At 38.4% G+C, this 22,704-nt stretch overlaps 2 protein-coding genes and 1 long non-coding RNA gene across 45 annotated transcripts in view; 2 read left to right on the plus strand and 1 right to left on the minus strand.

Moving 5' to 3' along the window:
- Positions 1–22,704, minus strand: part of LOC126623033 (cysteine-rich receptor-like protein kinase 10) — an 89,701-nt gene that overhangs the window by 40,389 nt on the left and 26,608 nt on the right. For 7 of the 35 annotated variants that reach the window (XM_050291781.1, XM_050291773.1, XM_050291775.1 and 4 more), the window contains exons 1-4: positions 19,050–20,046; positions 18,432–18,602; positions 18,219–18,331; positions 17,873–18,083 (exon numbers count right to left, since the gene is read on the minus strand). In XM_050291781.1, the coding sequence (XP_050147738.1) occupies positions 17,873–18,083; positions 18,219–18,331; positions 18,432–18,602; positions 19,050–19,890 (1,336 nt within the window). In that variant the 5' untranslated portion in view covers positions 19,891–20,046. Of the gene's footprint in view, positions 1–978; positions 1,226–3,284; positions 4,461–16,779; positions 17,099–17,203; positions 17,358–17,523; positions 17,765–17,872; positions 18,084–18,218; positions 18,332–18,431; positions 18,603–19,049; positions 20,047–22,704 lie in introns of those variants that run through there. The other 28 variants (XM_050291769.1, XM_050291777.1, XM_050291778.1 and 25 more) reach the window with 18 other exon arrangements.
- The window catches only part of LOC126623046 (uncharacterized), a 92,317-nt gene that overhangs the window by 33,361 nt on the left and 36,252 nt on the right, over positions 1–22,704 (plus strand). For 2 of the 9 annotated variants that reach the window (XM_050291824.1, XM_050291826.1), the window contains exon 3: positions 3,291–3,334. The exons of 5 other annotated variants lie outside the window; for them this stretch is intronic. In XM_050291824.1, coding sequence (XP_050147781.1) covers positions 3,291–3,334 — 44 coding nt within the window. Of the gene's footprint in view, positions 1–3,290; positions 3,335–3,712; positions 3,844–15,709; positions 16,057–22,704 lie in introns of those variants that run through there. 2 more of the 9 variants (XR_007623562.1, XM_050291827.1) reach the window with 2 other exon arrangements.
- LOC126623051 (uncharacterized) lies at positions 20,999–22,301 on the plus strand. The gene is made up of 2 exons (XR_007623593.1): positions 20,999–21,195; positions 21,277–22,301. It is a non-coding gene; the product is annotated as an uncharacterized LOC126623051 (long non-coding RNA).

The following is a 22,704-nucleotide window of genomic DNA, read 5'->3' on the forward strand; positions in this document are numbered from 1 at the left end:
GGATAGGCCCACACACAGCCAAAAAAATGGTCCGGCACCTAGGGAAGTCTCTCCAGCCCATGGGATTGCCTGGCACCCAGCCCAAGCTGGTCTCCAGGCCAACCCAAAATTGACGGACCTTGGGACCGACCCACATGATGTCAGGCTGAAGTCATGATTTGAAATCGGTGATGACGAACTCCATCTCCGGCGAGTAAGACAGCTGGATGACGCTACCATCGAGGACGAGGCCGTCGACCCGGAACTTGCTGTTGAGGATGAGCTGGTCTTGGAAGATGTTGAGGATGATGACATACAAATTCGACGATGCAGCTGAAGGTCAAGGCGTAGGTCCAGAGGCGGCGGGTTTGGAGCTGGCGAGCCCGGGTGCCAATGTTGACCGGTTTGGGGCGGGTCGGACCGCAGAGGGCGGTGGAGAGGAAGCGAAGAGTGAAGGGGAGGTGGGGATTTAATGGAGGGTGGAGACGAGGGTGGGTTGGCGTGCTCTGGTCTGAGGAGCATTTTTGGGGAGAAACTCGGAAATTAAAAATCAAATTATTAATTTTTATTATTTTATAATAAAAATTAATAATATTTTAATAAAATTGACTAGGCTATTTAGTTTTAGGGGTGGATATGCATTGGCCTATTACTGTTCATTATAGTCTATCACTGTTCACTGAGTGGATTAAATGGGCTGGGTGCTGGTGCAAAGCCTTTAGAGGTGGAATTGCTCTTATAACAACAAATCACCACATGTCAACCGATTGCCACATGTACACTATAGTTATTAGGTCCTACGTATATCTAAATCTTGATTTAAAAATATAAAAAATGAATTAACAAAAGAACTGTTATTAGTACTCTCATCATTGTACAGTTTCTTCCTTATATTCGTAGTTGAGAAGAGTGCATGATGACTTTTTTTATGTGCACAAGGTATTTGCCTATAGGTATCATCACCAAGTTGGGTGGTGAACGTGAATATAGTAGTAGACTGTAGAGTACTAGGAGGAGGAAGAGCCTCTGGCGTGGGAGGACGCTGTGCGGCTGTCCAATTGATCGCACCTGGGATACCATTGAAACTAATTCTTCTGCAGCTTTTGCTAGACACCGTTTGAAATCTGAAGCGGAGAGGGCCTGCGTGCATTGCGCAAGGCTGTACACCGTCTCATTTGACCCTTTATTGGCAGCCGCAGTGGTTAGCTCATGCACACTAGTTGCGACTACCTGGCTATATCCGGTTGGTTTATTATCCCCGTACCACTCGCCCGCTGAATGCAAAATTTTCATGGAGAAAAATAATGTCTTATTTGATTAGCGTACCATGCACTCGTCGTACCATATGATAACCTCTTTTCCATCAGGGCAGCGTTGTGTTGCCTCCACGTTTGTGACGGCCACGCTCTCTGCAAACGCCGGCAGAGACATCACCATGACATAGAACCATCCCGTAGGCCTTTTCAGTTGAGCTTCGGCCAGCGGTGTCAGTACGTGTGGTGTTCGAGGCAAGGGATTGGAGAAGTTGACCGAGATTATATTGGAAGCTAACGCGGTCGGATTCGAATACTTCGGCCAGGGTGGTAGTGTTTGGGCAGTCATGGACGAAGTAACGAACTGCTTTCACCAGGGCCGGTCCAGAGATTTTTGAGGCCCGGGACGACGTAAAAAAAAGTGCCCTAACTTCATGTAAGAAAATTATTTATTTTCACACATAAGACATCGAAAAAATTATACTTAGAAAAACACTTCAAACTCAATAATTTAGAAACACAGAAAAACTAATTTATTTTGTATTGATAGAAGGAAACAAAAAAACTTCGGGCTTACAAGTAGATAGATGATGAGTTTTGTTTTCCATCTGAACTTTGAATATGTTTTTGAATAAATCATGAAGTTTTTTTATTTTATTTACTAACATTGTCAATATGGGACTAAAAAATAATGATGTTTTCGAGTCTTTAATTGATATGTATTATTAATGAATGGGCACTAAATTAAACATTTTGATGACACGTCGTACAATTTGCAAATTTTGTCTACGTATTATTCTTTGTTGAAGATTAGACTTGAATTAAAACGAATATTTAAAAATAACAACCCACATAGCTACTAGATAGTAACTAAAAATAAATTACCAACCAAACAAAAATTTATAAAAATTGAAAAGAATAAACATGCACATAGCATTTTGAACTTAGGACCTCTTGTTAATTTTAAACAACAAAAATCATTGTTTCTAATTAAACTTCTTGATCCTTTAACCAAATTTTCTAAATTTATACTCTTATAAAAAGAAATTTGTAAAAAAAGGAAAGTAAATAAGCACATATGGTGTTTTGAACCCAAGACCTCCTTATTATTTTCAAATGACAAACCATCACTTCTAGTTAAATTTCTATGTCTTTGAACCAAATTTTATAAATTTATACTCTTATAAAAACATATATAAATATACCGTTCTAGTAATTTTGGTGCCCCTAATTTTTTTGGGCCCTGGACGGTTGCCCCACCTGCACTGGGCCTGGGCCGGCCCTGGCTTTCACTACTAGTGATCAAACTCATGAGAAACAGAAAAGGGATCTAGACATATTCCTCATCATCTACCCCCCCCCCTCCCCCCCCTAGAAATGTTGATCTTATATTCAGAAGTTTAACAATTAGTGATTATTTCAGGTAATTAGATGGCGATTGTAAGCATGGCTCGTTGACCCTAGAGTCAAGCATACTGTGTGACACATGGGAAAAACATGCAAAGTCAAAAGTACCACAAGTTTGGCTTCAGCTAGCTAGTGTGGATGCATCGCAAAGTATTTGCTATATTCCATTATGGAATTGGATCCACTCCGAACCTTGGTGTTCAGAGCCTAGAGATCAAACAATATGGGCCATATATTGTGTGACAAAGAAATCAAAGTTATTGGTTTGTTTGAGGTAAGTCAGCGAAATGAGTTAACGGAAACTGTAGGTTCTAATTTGTGTGGCCTGGATTGTTTGATCCCTAAGCTTCAGACGCTAATGTCCGGAGTGGATGCAATTCCATTACAGCGCCATTAATCATTAATGTCGGTCAGTGCGAATACAATCACAAGTTGCTGCTCATTGTTGAACCAATTTTTTTTTTTTTTTTTGTGAAAAGTGAAAAGCAGGCCGTGCTTTGGTGGGGTATGGCTGGAGTTTGGTTTTTATTCTATCCGGCATTTCCATCAATTTAGATCGATTTACAATCTATTAAATTTCAGCTTCTTAGAAATTGATTCATTGGAAACTTTAAACATGATTTGCATTATAAAATCAATTGGTACCTTTAGGTGCAGGAGGAGGAAGAGCCTTCGGTGCAGGCGCCGGTTCTGAGGTGGCGTTTTGGAGGTAAAAGGGATAAATTTCAAACCTAACGTTACAGCTCGGCATCAAAACTCGTCCCCCTTTCCTTCCTTCACAACAGCTCCGCAATCTCGAGACGGCAAGCTTTAAACACCGGTTGCAATCCACTTCAGATAGATCCCATGTGCACTGTGCGACGCTGTACACAGAAAGAAACCTACTAATATTTGCCTGTTTCATTGCAAACTTGTTGGCAGTATTAGTAGCCTCGGTGACCACCTCGTTCATACTTTTCCCCAGAACCTGGTTGAACCGATTCCATTCGGTTGCGTTCTGCTCGTTCCACGCGGAGATGGACGGCGATTCGTACAAGGTGGATAAGGACTCGTTTGAGTAGCGTAGCATGCAGTGGGCGTACCATACAATTACATTTATTCGGTAGGCACAGCGTTGTGCTGCCATTATGCTTGCAGCAGTCACGCAATCTTTGCAAACGTCGGTAGAGACATATCCTTGGCAGAGAAAGAGGCCGTAGGCTTTTTCCGTAGAATTTAAGCCCGCCGTGGTGTTGTAAAAGCCGGTGTCAGGGGCAGCGGGAGAGATAAGGGTGTTGAGGACTTCGTTGAGATTGGATTGGAAGCTCTCGTGGAAGGTGGGAAAGTACCAGCCTGTGTTGGAGGTGAAAGTGGTTGTGTTATTTGGGCAGCTAATGGCTAGAAATTGACCAGTTTCATTACTGGTGATCAAACTGAGCAAGCTAAGCATGGAGAGAAACAACAAAAGGATCATGGACATCTTCATCAGCATCCCGCCTTGCTCTTGATTAATTAGGATTTTAAATATCAGTTTTTTATGAAAATATCGATATTACTATTTACGAAAACAACGATGGATAATCGTTATATATATGCTTTCGTTGAAGATGAAAATTGCAAAAGGCTTTGACTCAGACGACACCAGGTCGTTGGCCCTAAGTGAACGGCGGTGTTGTACAAGGGGGGACCACAAAGAAAAATTTCCTAGGTAGCTCTTGTTTTCTCTTTTATGCATAGAAATATGAAAGTAAAAAAGTCGCCCTGGTGAAAAGATAAACATTATAATAACTTATAAGAGGTTAAGGTATATTTTATATTGTTAATTGATTTTAGGATAGACACTCATTAAATTTCCTGTGTTGAAGAGTTGCCCACTGTTGTTCCTGTGTTGAAAAGTATCACATTCTTGTGTTGTGACCAATGGTGTTGATTAAATTCCCAGTGTTCAAAAGTATCCCACTCTTGTGTTGTGATCCCCTGCGTTGGAAAGAAATACAAAATTTATAGTTCCAAAAATAAAAATACAAAGAACGAAAGAAAGAAAAGATACAGTTAACTAACAGTTTGTCTATCTTAGTTGCCACAAACACTCTCTTAGGCCTGTTTACCAAAAAAAAAAAACACTCTCTTAGCCCTTTTTTTTTGTCGGATCAGATCAAAAATATGTGTCCAATTCCTATCCAAAAAGTTTTGGAAACATATATCATTTCCAATTTCGGAATCGGAATTTCAAAATTTCATAAACTCATTCTGAATTTGGTATTTTCGGAATCAGATTATTTTAGAATTTTAAAATTATGGGAGTTGTATGACTTCATCTATACCAAGATAAAAAATAGAAAATTTTCTAAAAATGACCAATTTTCTTAATCTTAGGATTGAAATAGGACAAACTTAATATGCACATAGCATGCACACGTCATGCACAAACAATAGGACATCAATAAGATTTTTTCTACAACTGAAAATGACTTAATTGCCTTCCTATATAAATGGGTTATTTCCTCCCATTTTCTTATTTCTCTCTCTACTCTCTCTCGAAAGAACGCTAACGATGCACTCACCCTTTAACAACCCACCTCACCCGCGGTAACCCTTTCTCTCTCACTTATGGCCATCCTTTCACCAGTCCCCTCTCTCCTCTCTTTTCAAACTAGTAACCCAAGATTCAGATCGCATCTAACTTTTGGGTGGCAGTACAATTCCCAACTCAAAATCCCAAAAGCTTGTCGTGTAATGAATAATAATTCATCCACCAAAGCTCTCGTGAAGGTCTCAGGTTAAGAGTGCACTTCCAAACTCATGACCTTCTTGCCAATTTCTTTTAACTTCTTAGTTTCAAGGCGCGATGGGATTGGATGAATCAACATGAGCCAAAGCCCACTACAAGTGATGCGGGTTTCTTTACGATATTTGGGAAATAAATTTTTTAAGGTTTGTTTATGGGTTTTGATTTCAAGTTTCTTGGCTTTGCCTGTATTTTGTGAGTTCCTATGTTCTATGGCTGAAGTCAAATATTTCTTGGCTTTGCCTTCCATTTTCTAGAAAACTGTACACTGTATGCACACGAGTTGCACATCACATGCACATGATATGCTCACAGATCTGAGCTCAACCCAAAAACCCAGAGCTCATAGCTCTCACTTTGAAATCAGAAAAATGATGTCATCACTTGTGAGTTTCTACATTTTATATGTGGGTATTTTCATTATTTCGCTTTTGTGCATGGTGTGCATGGTGTGCATGTCCTATTTCAGTCTTAAGATTAAGAAAATGGGTCATTTTTGGCAATTTCCCTAAAAGATATGTCATCTCCGATTTTAGTTCTCAAATACATGTCATCTCCGATTTTAGTTTTCAAATACTCATTTTTTCGTATGTAATACATTCAAGTGAATTGTAATTGACAAAATAGTTACATATTTGAGTACATTGTATTACAAATTCAAAGTCAATAGCACATAATTAAGTGTATGTGTTGACCCTAAAAACTACCAAGCCTACGTGGCGCGCAGGCCGATTAATTAATAAGCTAACTACGTCATTCGGTTGTGTGCGGGGCGTGCCAACTCGTCGGCCGAGCTCGGTCGAGGAGTAAATTTGTTGATGTTGTGTTGGGTGCGCTGCTGACTTCTGAATCTTGCGACTGCGGCCGAGGAAGGAACACGTCTCGGCCTTCGGGTTCTAGAGTCTGAAGACAAGGCTGCTAGTTCTGCGAAGTTCAATATCAAATTCGGCTTTCAATGTGCCGAATGTAATAACTTGTAACACCTCACTTCGCCGAGAAGGCTAATGAGATAACCTCGACCAATAAGGATTCGAAAATCCTTCTCGACCGAGACTTGGATAGATAACCAACCGTCATCGCCGCAGTGCTGTGGATGCCAACGGAAGATGCTACGAGATCGGCTGATTCTACGGTGACAGAGCTATCTATGCCGACTTAAGATATCACCGGTTGCTTTCACAGTGCTGTTGATGCCAACGGAAGATGTGTCAGCGAAAAAGAGAAAATAAAAAATCTCAAGTTGTTGAGAAAGTTTGCGCAGGGCAGTTGTGTGTTGAATGGAGGTCCTTTCACGTTGCACATCGCCTCTGTATTTATAGAACTGAAGTACTTGCTTTCCACAGTCAGATAATTAAGTAGTGTTCATCTGCAACTCAAACTAGTGCAGCTGCTCCGTGCCATAGGTTAAGGCGTATCCCCCTTTTTAGGCTTGGTATCACATCACCACAAATAAACAAGTTTATTTACATGCAATCACTTCACCAATCAAATCCATCAAGTATATCTCCCCACACGAGGACCACATGCATGCATGATGATTCCTTCATCATCTTAAACTTTGAAAAATAATTGATAAAATTCATCATCATATCCCAAGAAAAAAAAAACCCATGTGCTTCAACCTTGTCCATGAATTCAAGGTCCATTTGAACTGCACCACCCACTCCTATATCATAAACAGAACACGTAAGAGACTGCATACACTTGGAGTATGATATCATAAGCCAATTCAAATGTCTCCGTGCAATCATTTGAAGACAGATCAGATATCTTTTCCAAAACAACCAACTGGATATATCAAAAATTAGGTCTTAACTATCCTAGTTAATATTAAGAGATAATATTATGATTAAAATAATATTACCTCTCAATAATAACTAAAAATCATTTCAACCACCTTATCATCCAACGGTTTAATATCTGCTTATTCAACGGCCTCGATTGCTCGGGCCGATGATGTAAAATCGGGCCCAAACATTGCCCCCCAGTTTCCTTGAGCTTCGGCCCGTAAGCCGAAGGTTAAGGAAATTAATTGTTCACAGCCAATAAAAACTTACCGTAGCTTTCTACTGTCGATGCCGAGAAAATTTTGGTAGTCAAGAAAATAGGGGCCAAGGCAACCATTCCTGGTAGCTCGGCCTGTCATCTATCAAAGATGTTGCAAATACTTTTCTGAAACAATCACACTCGGCTGAGTTTGGCCTATCATTCAACCATCCACTCCTCAGCATTATTATATATATATATATATATATATATATATATATATATATATATATATATATATATATATATATATATATATATAAGCCAAGGCCATAAAAAACAAGATCAAAGCTTGGCTAATTTGGCCTATTCTGTCCAACTTGGTGTTGGAAATGTGCCCTAAAGCCAATCATGTGATGATACTTTACGGACATTTCACATGTTAAACTAATCTAGTTTTACATATAAAGGGCATACATTATTGTTTGAGCCGTCTCATATAAATGTTATATGCTTAAACGATAAAGTCCAAGGAATATGTGATTGAGAGAATGTAATCTAATGAAGTTAGATTCATGAGACCATTCTTTCGTAGACACATCCTAAATGTTCCTGATCATAGGATTGTCAATTGGGCATTGACAGTCCGTAAAGATCGGTACGTACTATGTCTTCTCTCAGGGAGAGTGATTAGTCTCGAGTCATTGGTGTGTGTGACATCAAGACAAGTACGTAGGTGCTCAATAGAGAATGAGTACACTGAACGTGATCAACGAAGAGTTCTCATATTCCATGTCACATAAGAACTCATGGTTGGGATAATGCAAAGTAGTCCTTTGACCTGAGACATCACAGTTGTCTTGTGGTTAAGTCCTTGATCTTTGATTATGTCAAAGTCACCCCCTCGGGGTGTCCACGGCATCGTTGGGGTTAAGCCACTTAGCTATGGAGACAAGTGAATGCGCAACAAGGGATCTCTAACCTTCAAACAGTTGAGGGAGAATACTCTATGATATGATTTGGAATCTCTGGCCAGAGTATGAATGAGATTAGGGAATGCGTTCCAAATCACATTCAAGGAAATCATATAAGCAAATGATTTACATTGGATAGTAGACATGAGTAAATAAACTATCATACCAAACAATGTGGTCAAGAGTATTAGATTAGAGAAGGACCGTATTGCATTTATAATCCCGAACTGAATAGGTTCTCCACCTCTTCTGATTAGCTTGGGTAACCATGATATGCTGCTAGGTGTCACTCATGGTTTGTGGAAGCCCTAAACGTGTGTAATCACTAAAGGGAGAATTGAAAATAGTTTCAATTCACAATCGATGTAAAATGGTTTTAATCGCCCACTACCTCGCTAAAAAGAACCTAATGGATCGCACACCGTAAAAGGTAGAGATTGGAGATTAAACGGAAATGAGTAAGAATGATTAAATGGTTTAATCATTTATTTATGGCAAGGATTAATTAATATGTTAATTAATCAAACGAATAAGTTCGTTAAAGACTTCGGGATAGTTTTGGACCTTAAGGCCCAATGGGCTTCGAACGTCAAGCCCATTAACTTAAGTTGTATGACAATTTAATGAATGAAGATTCATTAAAGCCCAAAAGCCCAAAATCCCCTAAATGGCCGGCCATATGTGAATGAATTAGGGTTTTGGTTGTTTAGGTCACTTAAAGAAGTGACTATATAAATGATTTTATAGCCAAATATTCATTAAGTGATTAAGGGTTTATTTTTGGGTGAAAATGGGTGAGAATTGTCTCTCCATTTTCTCTCTAAAGAGGCCAACACCTTGGAGGGTACATCTAGCAATCCTACTACTCCAAGGTCACTCATTTCTTCTACAATCTAACCTTGGTGAAGAGACTTAGAGGTTCTCAATTTTGGGAACTTGGAGAACCTATTCTTCCATCCAAATCCATGGATCTAAGAAGCAAGGAATGAAGGCCCTATCTCTTTGGGTGATTAGCCTTTGCTTATGCAAAGAGGAATATACAAAGGTATTAATTTCAACTCACTTTGTTTTGAGTTGATTATTGGTTCACCAATCTACTAGGCTTTGAATTTCATGGTAATGTTTTGTTTTTGAGTGCATACAAGCATGATTCCGCCTTTAATTGTTAATTGCATGCTATATGATGTTGCTCAAATGAACATGTTTTACAAAATAAATCCTTCACTTGGAATGATGTTGTCAGCCATGCATACTTTTATCTTATTTATTCTTTTCTGACTCCCAATTCCACCAAATAACAAAACAATTGTTTCCAGTGAGATTCAAAGCCGTGCAGACCCACCGAATGACAAAATCCAAATGCACCGAATTTCCACCGCCCTGCTTGCTTACTCTCGGCCATTTGCCCCTACCACCGAGTAGAACAATTTTTGTACAAGGTCAGGACTCAAGATGCTCGTGAGGATTCTCCTGTGCACTCAACAAGAAATATATGGTCGAGGAAAAATGAGCATCCACCGTCGCATAAAAATTGACTCGGCAGAAAGTTGTTCTAAATACAACCTTGCCGAGTAAGCCGCTTGTCGAGGAAGAAAAGCAGCTATAAACTAGACGGTTGGGTTTCGTGCCAGGTCAAATTTGGGCCAAATAAGGTTAAATCTACCTCGGACTAGACAGAAACTTGTTAGACCACTTTGGCCGTGGACCAAGTCAAATGCAACGGGATTGGGGGTGAATTATGTCTCGAACTTGTCTGAGGGATGGGTGAATTATGTCTCGAACTCGTCTGAGGCCATCCCTTTTCTCTTGCCAGTGGTATTCTGACATTGCCAATGGTATCCTGACATAACCTAGAAGCAAATCATGATTTCTCACGCCAGCTATTTAAATTTACTCATTCTCGACGAGATTAAAATAATTTTAATTGTCGAAACCTTCAAAATGTACCACGTATGCCCCTTTTATTTTCTTAAGCATCGGCTGAGCAGCCGAATGGTTAAGAAAATAATTTTTATTTTTATTTTGTAGCAAAAGAAAACAAAAGTGGCCCTACTATAAGTGGAGGAGGCCAACAATGCTTTATTCCAAGCCGAGATCTTTTTACATCAAAATTTTCACTTTGACATTTTCCAAAGCCGAATAAAAGATCATCTCCAAATATTTCTGCCTTTGTGAAATATTTTTTATTTTCGGCCGCCGAATGTGTTGAACAATTATTATGCCCCCCAGGCATAATTTCGGCTTTTAATTCAAATAACTTGGCCGAATGAGATTTCTCCCTATCGGCTTTATCACCAAAAATCATATCGATTGGCATGGTTTTTCTGGCTAGGCCTATGTCTCGACCTTGTTCGTCATTGGAGCACTCATCTGACAAATCATTTTCTGAGTCGATTTGTGGATCAAAAACTTGAATTTTTTCTTCTCGGCCTACCGCCCTTTCAATCTCGACCGAGACAACAGGTGGCTTAGGTTTTTCTTCGGCCATCTCGATAATGTTCTGAGGTCGAATTTTGATTGCGGCCGAAGCGGAAATTTGCCCCCCGGCCTTTTGATCCAACCATTCTTCGAATGGAATTGATTTGAACCCAAAAGGCGTTTTCTTATCGAGCCACTCATAATATCGATCTCTATCTTCATTTAACCATTGATCTTGTAAGCTGTGATGAACCTTCACCTTTATCATTTGAGAGAAAGATTTTCGCCTTTCTTCATTTGCTTCAACGATCTGGCCAAGAAATCTTTGTTGCTCGACAGTTTCCATGAATAGATGCCGAATCTCATCCTGATATATCATGTGAACTTCGTAGTTTTAGCACTGGGTCCCACTGGGCGTGCCAAAATGTTGACCCTAAAAACTACCAAGCCTACGTGGCGCGCAGGCCGAGTAATTAATAAGCTAACTACGTCATTCGGTTGTGTGCGGGGCGTGCCAACTCGTCGGTCAAGCTCGGCCGAGGAGTAAAATTTGTTGATGTTGAGTTGGGTGCGCTGCTGACTTCTGAATCTTGCGACTACGGCCGAGGAAGGAACACGTCTCGGCCTTCGGGTTCTAGAGCCTGAAGACAAGGCTGCTAGTTCTGCGAAGTTCAATATCAAATTCGGCTTTCAATGTGCCGAATGTAATAACTTGTAACACCTCACTTCGCCGAGAAAGCTAATGAGATGACCTCGACCAATAAGGATTCGGAAATCCTTCTCGACCGAGACTTGGATAGATAACCAATCGTCTTCGCCGCAGTGCTGTTGATGCCAACGGAAGATGCTGCGAGATCGACTGATTCTACGATGACAGAGCTATCTATGCCGACTTAAGATATCACCGGTTGCTTTCACAGTGCTGTTGATGCCAACGGAAGATGTGTCAGCGAAAAAGAGAAAATAAAAAATCTCAAGTTGTTGAGAAAGTTTGCGCAGGGCAGTTGTGTGTTGAATGGAGGTCCTTTCACGTTGCACATCGCCTCTGTATTTATAGAACTGAAGTACTTGCTCTCCACAGTCAGATAATTAAGTAGTGTTCATCTGCAACTCAAACTAGTGCAGCTGCTCCGTGCCATAGGTTAAGGCATATCCCCCTTTTTAGGCTTGGTATCACATCACCACAAATAAACAAGTTTATTTACATGCAATCACTTCACCAATCAAATCCATCAAGTATATCTCCCCACACGAGGACCACATGCATGCATGATGATTCCTTCATCATCTTAAACTTTGAAAAATAATTGATAAAATTCATCATCATATCCCAAGAAAAAAAAAACCCACGTGCTTCAACCTTGTCCATGAATTCAAGGTCCATTTGAACTGCACCACCCACTCCTATATCAGAAACAGAACACGTAGGAGACTGCATACACTTGGAGTCTGATATGATAAGCCAATTCAAATGTCTCCGTGCAATCATTTGAAGACAGATCAGATATCTTTTCCAAAACAACCAACTGGATATATCAAAAATTAGGTCTTAACTATCCTAGTTAATATTAAGAGATAATATTATGATTAAAATAATATTATTTCTCAATAATAACTAAAAATCATTTCAACCACCTTATCATCCAACGGTTTAATATTTTCTTATTCAATGGCCTCGATTGCTCGGGCCGATGATGTAAAATCGGGTCCAAACAGTATGTAATGGAGTTATGTATGTTTTGGAATTTCAGATCGGATTCGGAATATTAAATAATTGCAATTCCTATCCAATTTTTTCTTCTTCTTGGATTTCGGAATTTTGGTTTTGGATTTGTATCCGACGGAATATTTTGAAATACTTCTGCTCACAATCGGTCGGAATCAAATATTCCTATCCAAGTTGCACCTATCCTCTCTCGTGAAATATCTTCTTCTTTAAAACCCCAATATGTTTCGTATATTGGGAATTATTAAAATTTTAAGGTACGTCATAGTTTCGATCCAAATTATTTCAGAATAATGAGTAGGATTCATCAGTTTCATTATTGATGATTGTAGGATCTATATGGTATATTAATATAAATCACCAATGATTAATTCATCCAAATTAGGGTGTTTTGTTGTTGGAGTCTTTTGCCCCACATCGACCGTTTTGATCTTTTTCTCATCCCCTCCTAACCACTATATAACGAGAACTTCAGGGAAAGGAGGAGACACACCCAGTGAAACATTTCTCTTAGCTTTAAAGAGGAGAGGTCAGTAATCTTTTTCTTTCTTAGTTTAGCCTCTATGGTATCACCTTGGCCCTAGACTTAGAAGGCTACTAAGAATTACAAGGGTTTAATCCTTGTGCATTGGCACAAACTACGTAGGCAATCAAGCCGAGCTAGAAGCAACCGAATCCTTCCTTTGGTGAATCTTGTTTGTGGTTCTTGTAACGGTTTGTAGGAACGAGACGGCAATCCAGAATTCGTTAATTCCTCTAGGTATAATCTTAATCAAATTCCTTTAGATTACTTGTATATATCCAACGGTGGTATCAGAGCCATAGGGCTTGTTCCTCGCCTTACAATCCGATGTAAGTAGCGGAAACCATGATATCCACCATGATTGCATAAACCCGGAAAATTCACATTTTGATTTATCGTGTCTTTTGAGGATTTCTTTTTAGAAATAAGTTCTCCAATGTGTGAGACTCATACTCTCAAAATTTTATGCAAAGACGTGCCACAGTTTGACAGAAATCACAAACCCTAGTTTTGTGATTTCTTGAAAATTTTAGCTTATTTTCAGCCTTTTGGGGGGCTGAATTTAGGGTACATGGTGTTGATATTTTCTGTACGTTTTGCTTGGGGCTTGTGGTTTTCTATTTGAGCTTCAAAACCATATAAAATACACGTCATTTGGATGAGTACAGAAGAAGAAATGGCTTTATAACTGCCTACGTAAAATTTTGAAATCTGGGATTTCAGCAAAAAGTTTGAAAAAAAAAAGTGATTTATTTTAGTTTTGCGAGCTCTTTTTCATGCTGTTAGAGTTAGGTTTTCGAATGTTATCCAGCAATGGAGTGCGAGACTAAACACGTGTACGGTTTCACTTACAAAACATATACTAGATATGCATGTATGTCGCGTTAGAATGTCTAAGATGAGACCTATCAAAGGTCGAACATGGAGATTTTTTTATTTGAAATCCATATTAAAACTTGTCAAGCCGAACGTGAGTAACTAGGTGAGCGTCGAAAGGGAGACTAGGCTAGATGCTCAAGTTAAACGTTTGTGTAGTGCTTAGACTAAGATCAGTATGGTGTATGTCCAATGAACATGTGACACGCTCATTAAATTGAGAACATACCATAGCATACATTTCATACTGTATGTGCTAGTTGCGGCTGATAGTGAGAGGGACGAATTGATCTCTGCTTCAAGTCACTGTGTGACCTACTGAATCTATGTGATCCTACCCTTAATACCCTTTGGATTAAAGCTTACATCAAAAAGATGAGATTTGATGATTGCTACTTTTGCACATTTATCTAAGATGGTCAAGTTAGCTATTATCCCCATAAGCATGTCTGGGCAAGCAGTTAAACCAAGTTGGACTGAGGAAGATAGTTTGAAGACTACATTATGGGCTGGTTTGGTATTGCTGTGCTTTGAAAAAAAGCTGCTGTGAGAATAAGCGGCTGTGCTGTGAGAATAAGCGGCTTTGAAATAAATCAGCAGAGCGTTTGGTAAACTTTTTTGTAAAAGTGCTTTTGGAAAAAAAAAAAAACAGTCTGATAGTGGGTCTTTTCATTAAAGGAGTACTGTAGCCCCGTGTGCTTTGAAAAAAAGCCAGTTTTCAAAGCTGCAAATAGCAGCTTTAGCTTTTTCCTTTGATTTCAGCTTATTCTCACAGCAGCTTCCAAAATAAGCCCTTTTTTTTCAGTTTACCAAACACCTAAAACCCTAACAGCTTTTTTTCATAGGTGCTTTTTTTTAAACACCTCACCCCCAAACTAGGTCTATATCATGTGAATCATTGGCTGCCCAACGTCTATTTGATATTTGTTATCAAATGTAAGACATGGATACATGGAACATGACATTGATTTTTATATCATAAACAAGTGATAAAGAATGTCAAGTTTGGTATGTCAAGTTTGGTACGTATAACGAACTGTCTAGAGTATAAAGCAATGAACTTCCGAGTGATACACTCTTGTTAAGTTTGGTGATAGTTTAATGGCAGCTCTCCTGGATATATACGTTCGTTCTCGCAAGGTGTCGAGCGCCCTAAATCCCATACGAAGAGGTAAACTGTAACAACTGAGAATTGGATGAGCCAATTGAGTTGATGCGAAATTGTAATGGACAAAGTAACGAACAGCGCTGCTTCACTGTATATTCCTCATCATCTCCCCCCGGCTCTTGCTCTTAATTAGGAATGTTGACAATATTGCTAAGGTTAATAATTAGTGATTATTTCAGGTAATTAGATGAAAATTGCAAGCATGACTTGACATTGCCTCTTTGACCCCAGAGTCAAGCATACTGTGTGATTCATGAATACCCCAATATATTTCAGATATTATAAATAATTAGAATTTTAAGATACTTCCCAATTCCGATCCAAATTATGTCCGAATTATGAAGGTCAAATACCATTCGATTGCATCAAAGTTGAAAATTTTCACCTGGAGCTTTGGTCAGAAGTGGTTAAAATCGAAATTTCCAATCCATCTTACACTTGTTTTAAATAATCTGTTGGCTTGGACTTTCAAGGCCAACACCGGTTAAAATCGAAATTTCCAATCCAGAAATCCATCTTGCACTTGTTTTAAATAATCTATTGGCTTGGATTTTAAGGCCAACACCTAATGTTCCTTTTTTTTTAAAAAAAAAGAAGACAATTGGTAACAAATTACTGTTATCTACCTTTTTGGAAGGCCGGAAGGACTTATAAAAACCCATCACCTAATGTTGGTCCAACGCAAATCGCAAATCTAGGTGGAGGAAACTGCCCTCCTTTACAAAAGCCCTTCCGGTCAAACACGGTGGAAACTTCGGTTCAAAATAAACGGGCAGCAAGTTTTCAAAAAAAAAAATAAATAAATAAATAAAGGGGCAGCAGTGCGCGCTTTCCCTCCTCGGACCTCAGTTAATGCCAAGCGCTCTTAGAAGACTTCCAGCTGCTTTCTGCTACCCGTCACATCTCCAATTCGTCCGAAGCTTGTCTCCGTTGCGCTTTGGAAATAGTCACCGTTCCTTCGTGTCTTCGGCTTCGTCTGGTATGCCCCGAACCTGCTTGTGAAAATGTCTCTTAGACAGCACCTATTTTGTCATTAACTGCCATTTCTGCACTTGCTCTGTATTTCAAGATCAGAGGACTGTGCTCCAACTGGTCATAAGAATTTCCGACAATAGAGAGAGAACGAGAGGGAGTGAGATGTAGCTGAGCTGAGGTGTTGAAGGCGTACTAGTTATTAAAATTCTTTTTATTATTTATCCTAGTATTAATTAAAGTTTGTATAATTAATCCTACAGAAAGATACGAGAAAATTAGAGCATCGATCCCTAAATGGGCCACAATGTAGCAATGGTTCTTTTAGTAAACACTGTTTTATAATACCCTCCAAAATAAAGGGCTTAAAGGGGAAAATATGAACGGAATTATTCTCCAAAATAAAGGGTTAAAGAGGACAATATGAACTGAATTAATGGAGTTACAAAAAATGATCATTGTTACAGATTGTAACAAGTTATGGGACCAATATTCTAATTAACTTGAAACATATAAGTATGTAAAATAACATCACTCAAGTCATACTGGTAGTAATATACAGTATACTGTATATGTTATTAAAAATTCTGGAGATTCGAGATTAGGGAGTGCATGGTAACTAACATTTACCCTATACAAATGACAAGGTGAAAGAAAAGCTGTAAAGACTATAGAATTGTCTCTAATCCAGCAAAGTGCCTTTAACGGAAGAGCTTCTAATGATATTAACCTTATTGTTATCGGTCTCAACGAGGAACATCGATAGAAATCGTCAAACCATTGGCTGAGCAATCTTGAGCTCGCACTTGATCATGGTGATCAACATATCTCCCTGTAAAGAAGGCTGGTTTCTCAGGTCTGGAAAGACTAATAGTTTCACTTTTTAACATATGAACAACTGATGACATGGTCGGCCTGTTGTTTGCATCCTCTTGAACACACAATAATCCAATGTGGATGTACCTCAAAAATTCATTTGGACTGCATGAATCTTTTAACAAGGAATCCATCAACTCCAAATCTTTCGTTTCATTCCATAATTGCCAAGCCTGCAATCAATATCTCTCAAGGATGTAAGTCCTCCTCCAGTTTTGATAGCTACATTAATTAAGCTCACGAATATTTTGTATAAGTATTCCAAGTAAAGAACTTACATAACCTATAAGAGTAGGTCCACAATTAGTGTGATGAAAGCCTAAAAAGTTCCTTCTCCCCGTTATGATCTCAAGCAAAAGTACTCCGAAGCTGAAGACATCCGATTTTACTGAATACAACCCTTCCATAGCATATTCTGGAGCCATGTAACCACTAATTGCAGGACCAAAATGGTTGACATATATAAGAGTTTAAATAACAAACATATACTATTCTGTTATCTATTTATAGATAGAGGTAAGTACATAAGTTGAAACAAATAATTGGAATGTAAGATTACTAGTATTGGATAGAGGTATTTGTATAAGTTGAAACTTACTAAGTGCCAACAATTCTTTTGGTATTTCCTTCAGTTTGATCATCAACTCCAAACATTCTAGCCATCCCAAAATCTGATATTTTCGGATTCATGTTGCTGTCTAATAAAATGTTGCTAGCTTTCAAATCACGATGTGTAACTCTAAGCCTCGAATCTTCATGGAGATATAAAATTCCTCGAGCAATTCCTCCAATTATCATGGTGCGGCTCAACCAATCTAGTTGTTCTCGTTTTTCATGTTCTGTAAATTTATCAAGTTCAAGTAGTACTTTTTGAAGTTAGGAACTACAAAGAATTATATACACTGACACAAACATATATGTATATTCATCAAATGATGTTCACATACCAAATGGAAAATAATCAAGGCTTTTGTTGGGCACGTATTCATAAACAAGTAAGGTTTCTTCTCCTTCCAGGCAAAATCCTAAAAGCCTGACAAGATTTCTGTGTTGAAGCTTGGCTACCAATACAACCTCGTTCTTAAATTCTTGTACACCTTGTCCGGAGCTTTTTGACAACCTCTTTACTGCTATTTCTTGTCCATTAATAAGCATTCCCTGTGATAAGGTATATAGGTGCTTTAGTTTATCCAACAATTTTGTTGTGATCTAAGCAATTTATACATACTATACAATGTTGGATTAATAGAATGACTCATGAACTAATGCATTATATATTTGTTGGGTTATTACCTTGAAAACTGCACCGAATCCACCTTCGCCTAACTTGTTATCTTCGGAGAACTTATTTGTGGCAGTTTCGAGAGTTCCCAAATCAAATTGCAAGGACTCAGCCGTCCTCATATCTTTTGCATTGCAAAGAAAGTTATGATCATATGCCAGACACATCAAAATGAATTCAAAATTTTCAGTTCCAACTGTTGGGTTTCATTTGTTTAGCCTTACCTTGCTGTTTGCCATTTTCTTGTTGTAGTTGTAGAGCCTCATCGTTCTTCTTTCTTTCTCTTCTGCCCGGGAGGCAGTAGCCCAATGCTACAAGGACCAGAGAGATAACTAGAAGAGCAATTGCAACACTCACAACAACAATGGTAGTTATAGAGGAGTGTTTCTTTCTTCCTGCAGTAAGAACAGTTTGAGGCTTCTTGTCATAAAGCTCTTTTTGTACTTTTAAACTCTACAAATTTCCATTGATTAATTTAACTAGTTGAACATGTTTGTTTTCTGAATACTGTATTCTTTCCCCTCATAATATACTTACTCTTATCCACAAAATATCTATCTAATGACCAATAAAATCGGAGGTCATACATATATCTAAATCTTGATTTAACATTATAAAAAAACGAATTAACAAGAGAACTATTATTGATACTCTCAATCTAAATCTTGATTTAAAAATATAAAAAAACGAATTAACAAAAGTACTATTATTGATACTCTCAATCTAAATCTTGATTTAAAACTATAAAAAACGAATTAACAAGAGAACTGTTATTGATATTCTCATCATTGAACACTACAACTGATGGCATAAATCTTTTTGACGTGCACAAGGTACTTTACCTATAGGTAATCGCGAATTTGATAGTAGAGTACTAGGAGGAGGAGCCTCTGGCGTGGGAGGATGCTGTGCGTGGGTCCAATTGATGGCGTAAAAGAGGGTATTATTGTACCAAACATTACAACTGGGGTATACCCATCGTGCCCCTCGGAATTCCATTTCCGATAGACGTAATATTTCTTCTGTAGCATTTGCTAGACACCGTTTGCAATCTGAAGCGGAGAGGTCCGGCGTGCACTGCGCAAGGCTGTACACCGTCTCATTTGACCCTTTAACTTTGGCTTCTTTGGTTGCAAAGTGTTTGCTGTTATTGGCAGTCTCAGTGGTTAGCTCATGCAAACTAGTTGCCACTACCTGGCCATATTGGCTTTGCCCTGTTTCATTAACCCTGCTGTCCCACAAGCCCGCTGAAAGCGAACTGTTCATGGAGAAAAGTAATGTCTCATTCGAGTAGCGTACCATGCATTCGTCGTACCATATGATAACCTCTTTTCCATCTGGGCAGCGTTGTGGTGCCTCCATGATTGCTTCGGCCACGCAATCTTTGCAAACGTTGGTAGAGACATCACCGCGACATAGAAACATCCCATATGCCTTTTCAGTTGAGTTTCGGCCAACGGTGGCAGTGTAAAATCCGGTGTCAGTACGTGTTGCGTTCGAGGAAAGGGATTGGAGAAGTTGACGGAGATTATGTTGGAAGCTCTCGGGGTCGGATTCGTATACTTCGGCGGGGGTGAAAGTGGTATTGTCTGGGCAGCGATGGCTGAAGTAACGAACTGCTTCACTTCTAGCGATCAAACTCATGAGAAACAGAAAAGGGATCGTAGACATATTCCTCATCATCTCCCCCTCGCTCTTAATTACAAATGTTGATCATATATTCCTAAGTTTAACAATTAGTGATTGTTTGAGGTAATTAGATGGCAATTGCAAATTCGCAAGCATGGCTTGTTGACCCTCGGGTCAACCATACCATGTGACTCATGAGAAAACATGCAAGGGGAAATTTCGCCACTGATGTGGGCCAACAATCACAAGAAACTTCTTTAAGGATACCGATACTGTTTCAAATTTAATAACTACCACATACCTAATCTGTCTGGTGTAGAATTTTATCACAAAAATACCTTATTATTAGTTAGAGTACGGTAATCATATTTAAACTCAAAATTTTCTTTTTCCCCTAACGATGTAGAATTTTGACGTACGCTTTACTAAATTGCAGCTTCTTAGAAATTGATTCATTGGAAACTTTAACATTATTTGAGTGATAAAATCAATTGGCACCTTTAGGTGGACGAGGACCAGGTGCTCTTGGTGCAGGCGCCGGTAATGATGTGACGTTTTGGAGTTGAAATTTTTTGCACCGAGTAAATTGTAGTTATAGTCTTTTAACTTTAATTCAATAGGAGCAATGATCCATCAATTAAAAATTCATTACCATTGGTCCCTCAACTCATCAAAAATGCCGCTATGGTCTCTCAACTAAAAATTCATTACCATTAGTCCCTCAACTTTAATTCAACTGGAGAAATGATCCCTTAACTTTAACCCAATTGTAGTAATGGTCATTCCAACATAACTCGTTTCGACAAAAAATTTGACATAGTTGACAAAAATGACCATAATTACACATTTTGATGAGTTGAGGGACCCTAATTATATAAATGGTTATTCTAACATAACTTATTTTGATAAAATTTTGATAAAATTGATGAAAATGACTAGCTACACATTTTGATAAGTTGAATGACCAATAATAATGAATTTTTAATTAAGGGACCATCGTTACAATTTACTCTTTTTGCATCCATCTTTGCCTGTGCCCCTCGGTGCCTTGCTTAATTGAGTGACACCTGTCTTTTTACTAACCACAACCAACACTGTTAACTTGCCAATATTTAAAATAATAAAAAATAAACCAAATATTCGAGAAAGAAAATTAAGAAAACAACCCTAAGCAGCCTCTGTTCATAAATTATTTTCGACGCCATGCCCAATTTTCTCTGGTCTTTTCCCCTTTCTCAATTCTCTTTCCATGTTCTGCAATTCCTGCGATTCATGACCGTTAGGTTGGTTTTAAGTCGACCTCTTCTCTGGTCATTGCCGGCCAGATTGTCCGTAGCTTTCACATCGAAATTTTTATCGGTGAGTTTATGAACAGAGACACTGCACTCTTACTCCCCCCGTCGATCTGTAATCTGTATGCATAGGGTTTCAAAATCGCAGGCCATAGCTTCGGACTGCTGCGACATCAACCTCGGCGGCCGACTGGTACCGCGAAATGTACTATTTTGGAACCGAAGGAAGGAAAATGAGTAAACATCAACACTTTTGTTTGATTTGGCGGTGAGGGGTTCGATCGACGATTCGATATCGAATCTGAATCCTAAATATGGTGCGGCACTTTTGAGAGAGTGGGAAACGGCCTGTTCGGCAGCGATGTGGAGGAGAAGAAGTACGGCGGCGGGTATGGTGGTTGACTGATGCGGTCGAGTGGTGGCTGTCGTCTGGGTTGGGGATGAAAGTGGCGGATAGGTATTTTTAAAAAAATTTCTTGAATATTTTGTTTATTATTTTTTATTATTTTAGATATTGTCAATTTAACAGTGTTAGCTCTAGTTAGTAGAAGGACAGGTGTCATTCAATTAAGCAAGGCACAAAGGGGTCACAGGCAAAAATGATGCAGATTTTTTCAACTCTCCCCCTCCGTCTAAGACCATCTTCAAATTGGGTTAAAAGTCAAATTACTCTCCAAATTACCCCCTAAACACTCTCCAATTCATGTTAAAATTTTAGACTAAATGTCAAATGTTATTTCTAGGCCAAATACTCCCAGCTTTCCCCTGGGCTAAATGTCAAATGTTTATCGGAATTTAAATTTTTTTAGATTAAAATGTTCATAAAATTAATTTACAATAATCTACCTATTTATTTAAAAAAAATTGATTTAAGAAAAAAATTTGCCTAAATTCATTCTTTAATAATTCTGGGCTAAAATTTTAGGGCAGCATGTTTAGAGCAGAAAAGATGTTTCTGGGCTAAAAGCCAAATTTTCCGGACTAAAAAATTTGGCTTTTAGCCAAAGGGTTGGAGATGATCTAAAGGTACTTTTTGATTATCTAATTCAAATCATGTTTAAATTACAAACATTAAATTTTGGCTGATGTTATTAGCATTTTAAAATAGTTATTGTTCACTCCTCTTCGCATGATAATTGTGTTCAAATAATATCTGGTAAATGTTTTGGTGCACCTTGAACACGACCACTTAGTATTATTATTTTATTTATTTATTAATACACTTTAAAACTGAGACATATCAACCATATTTTGTACTGATATATGCCTATTTAATTTGGGTAATGCTAGAGAAAATAAATTTGTAGATAAAATTTGCAAACTAAATGATATGTTAGCAATAAGAAATGAGCACGTTTATCGATGCTTAAGTAATAATCAAATCATCAACTTCTAAGTTATTTTGTTTACAAAATTTAGTCTTCCTATCATTACTCATTTAATTTTCCTCCAAAGCAAGTTGAAATTTTCTGCACCAATTTTGCCCGTGGCCCCTTTGTGCCTTGCTTAATTGAATGACATAACATTGTTAATCATTGTGGTTATTAGATTTTACTAGAAAAAAAGTCCGCGCGTT

This window comes from Malus sylvestris, chromosome 5 (genome assembly GCF_916048215.2).
Source record: "Malus sylvestris chromosome 5, drMalSylv7.2, whole genome shotgun sequence".
Lineage (NCBI taxonomy): Eukaryota > Viridiplantae > Streptophyta > Magnoliopsida > Rosales > Rosaceae > Malus > Malus sylvestris.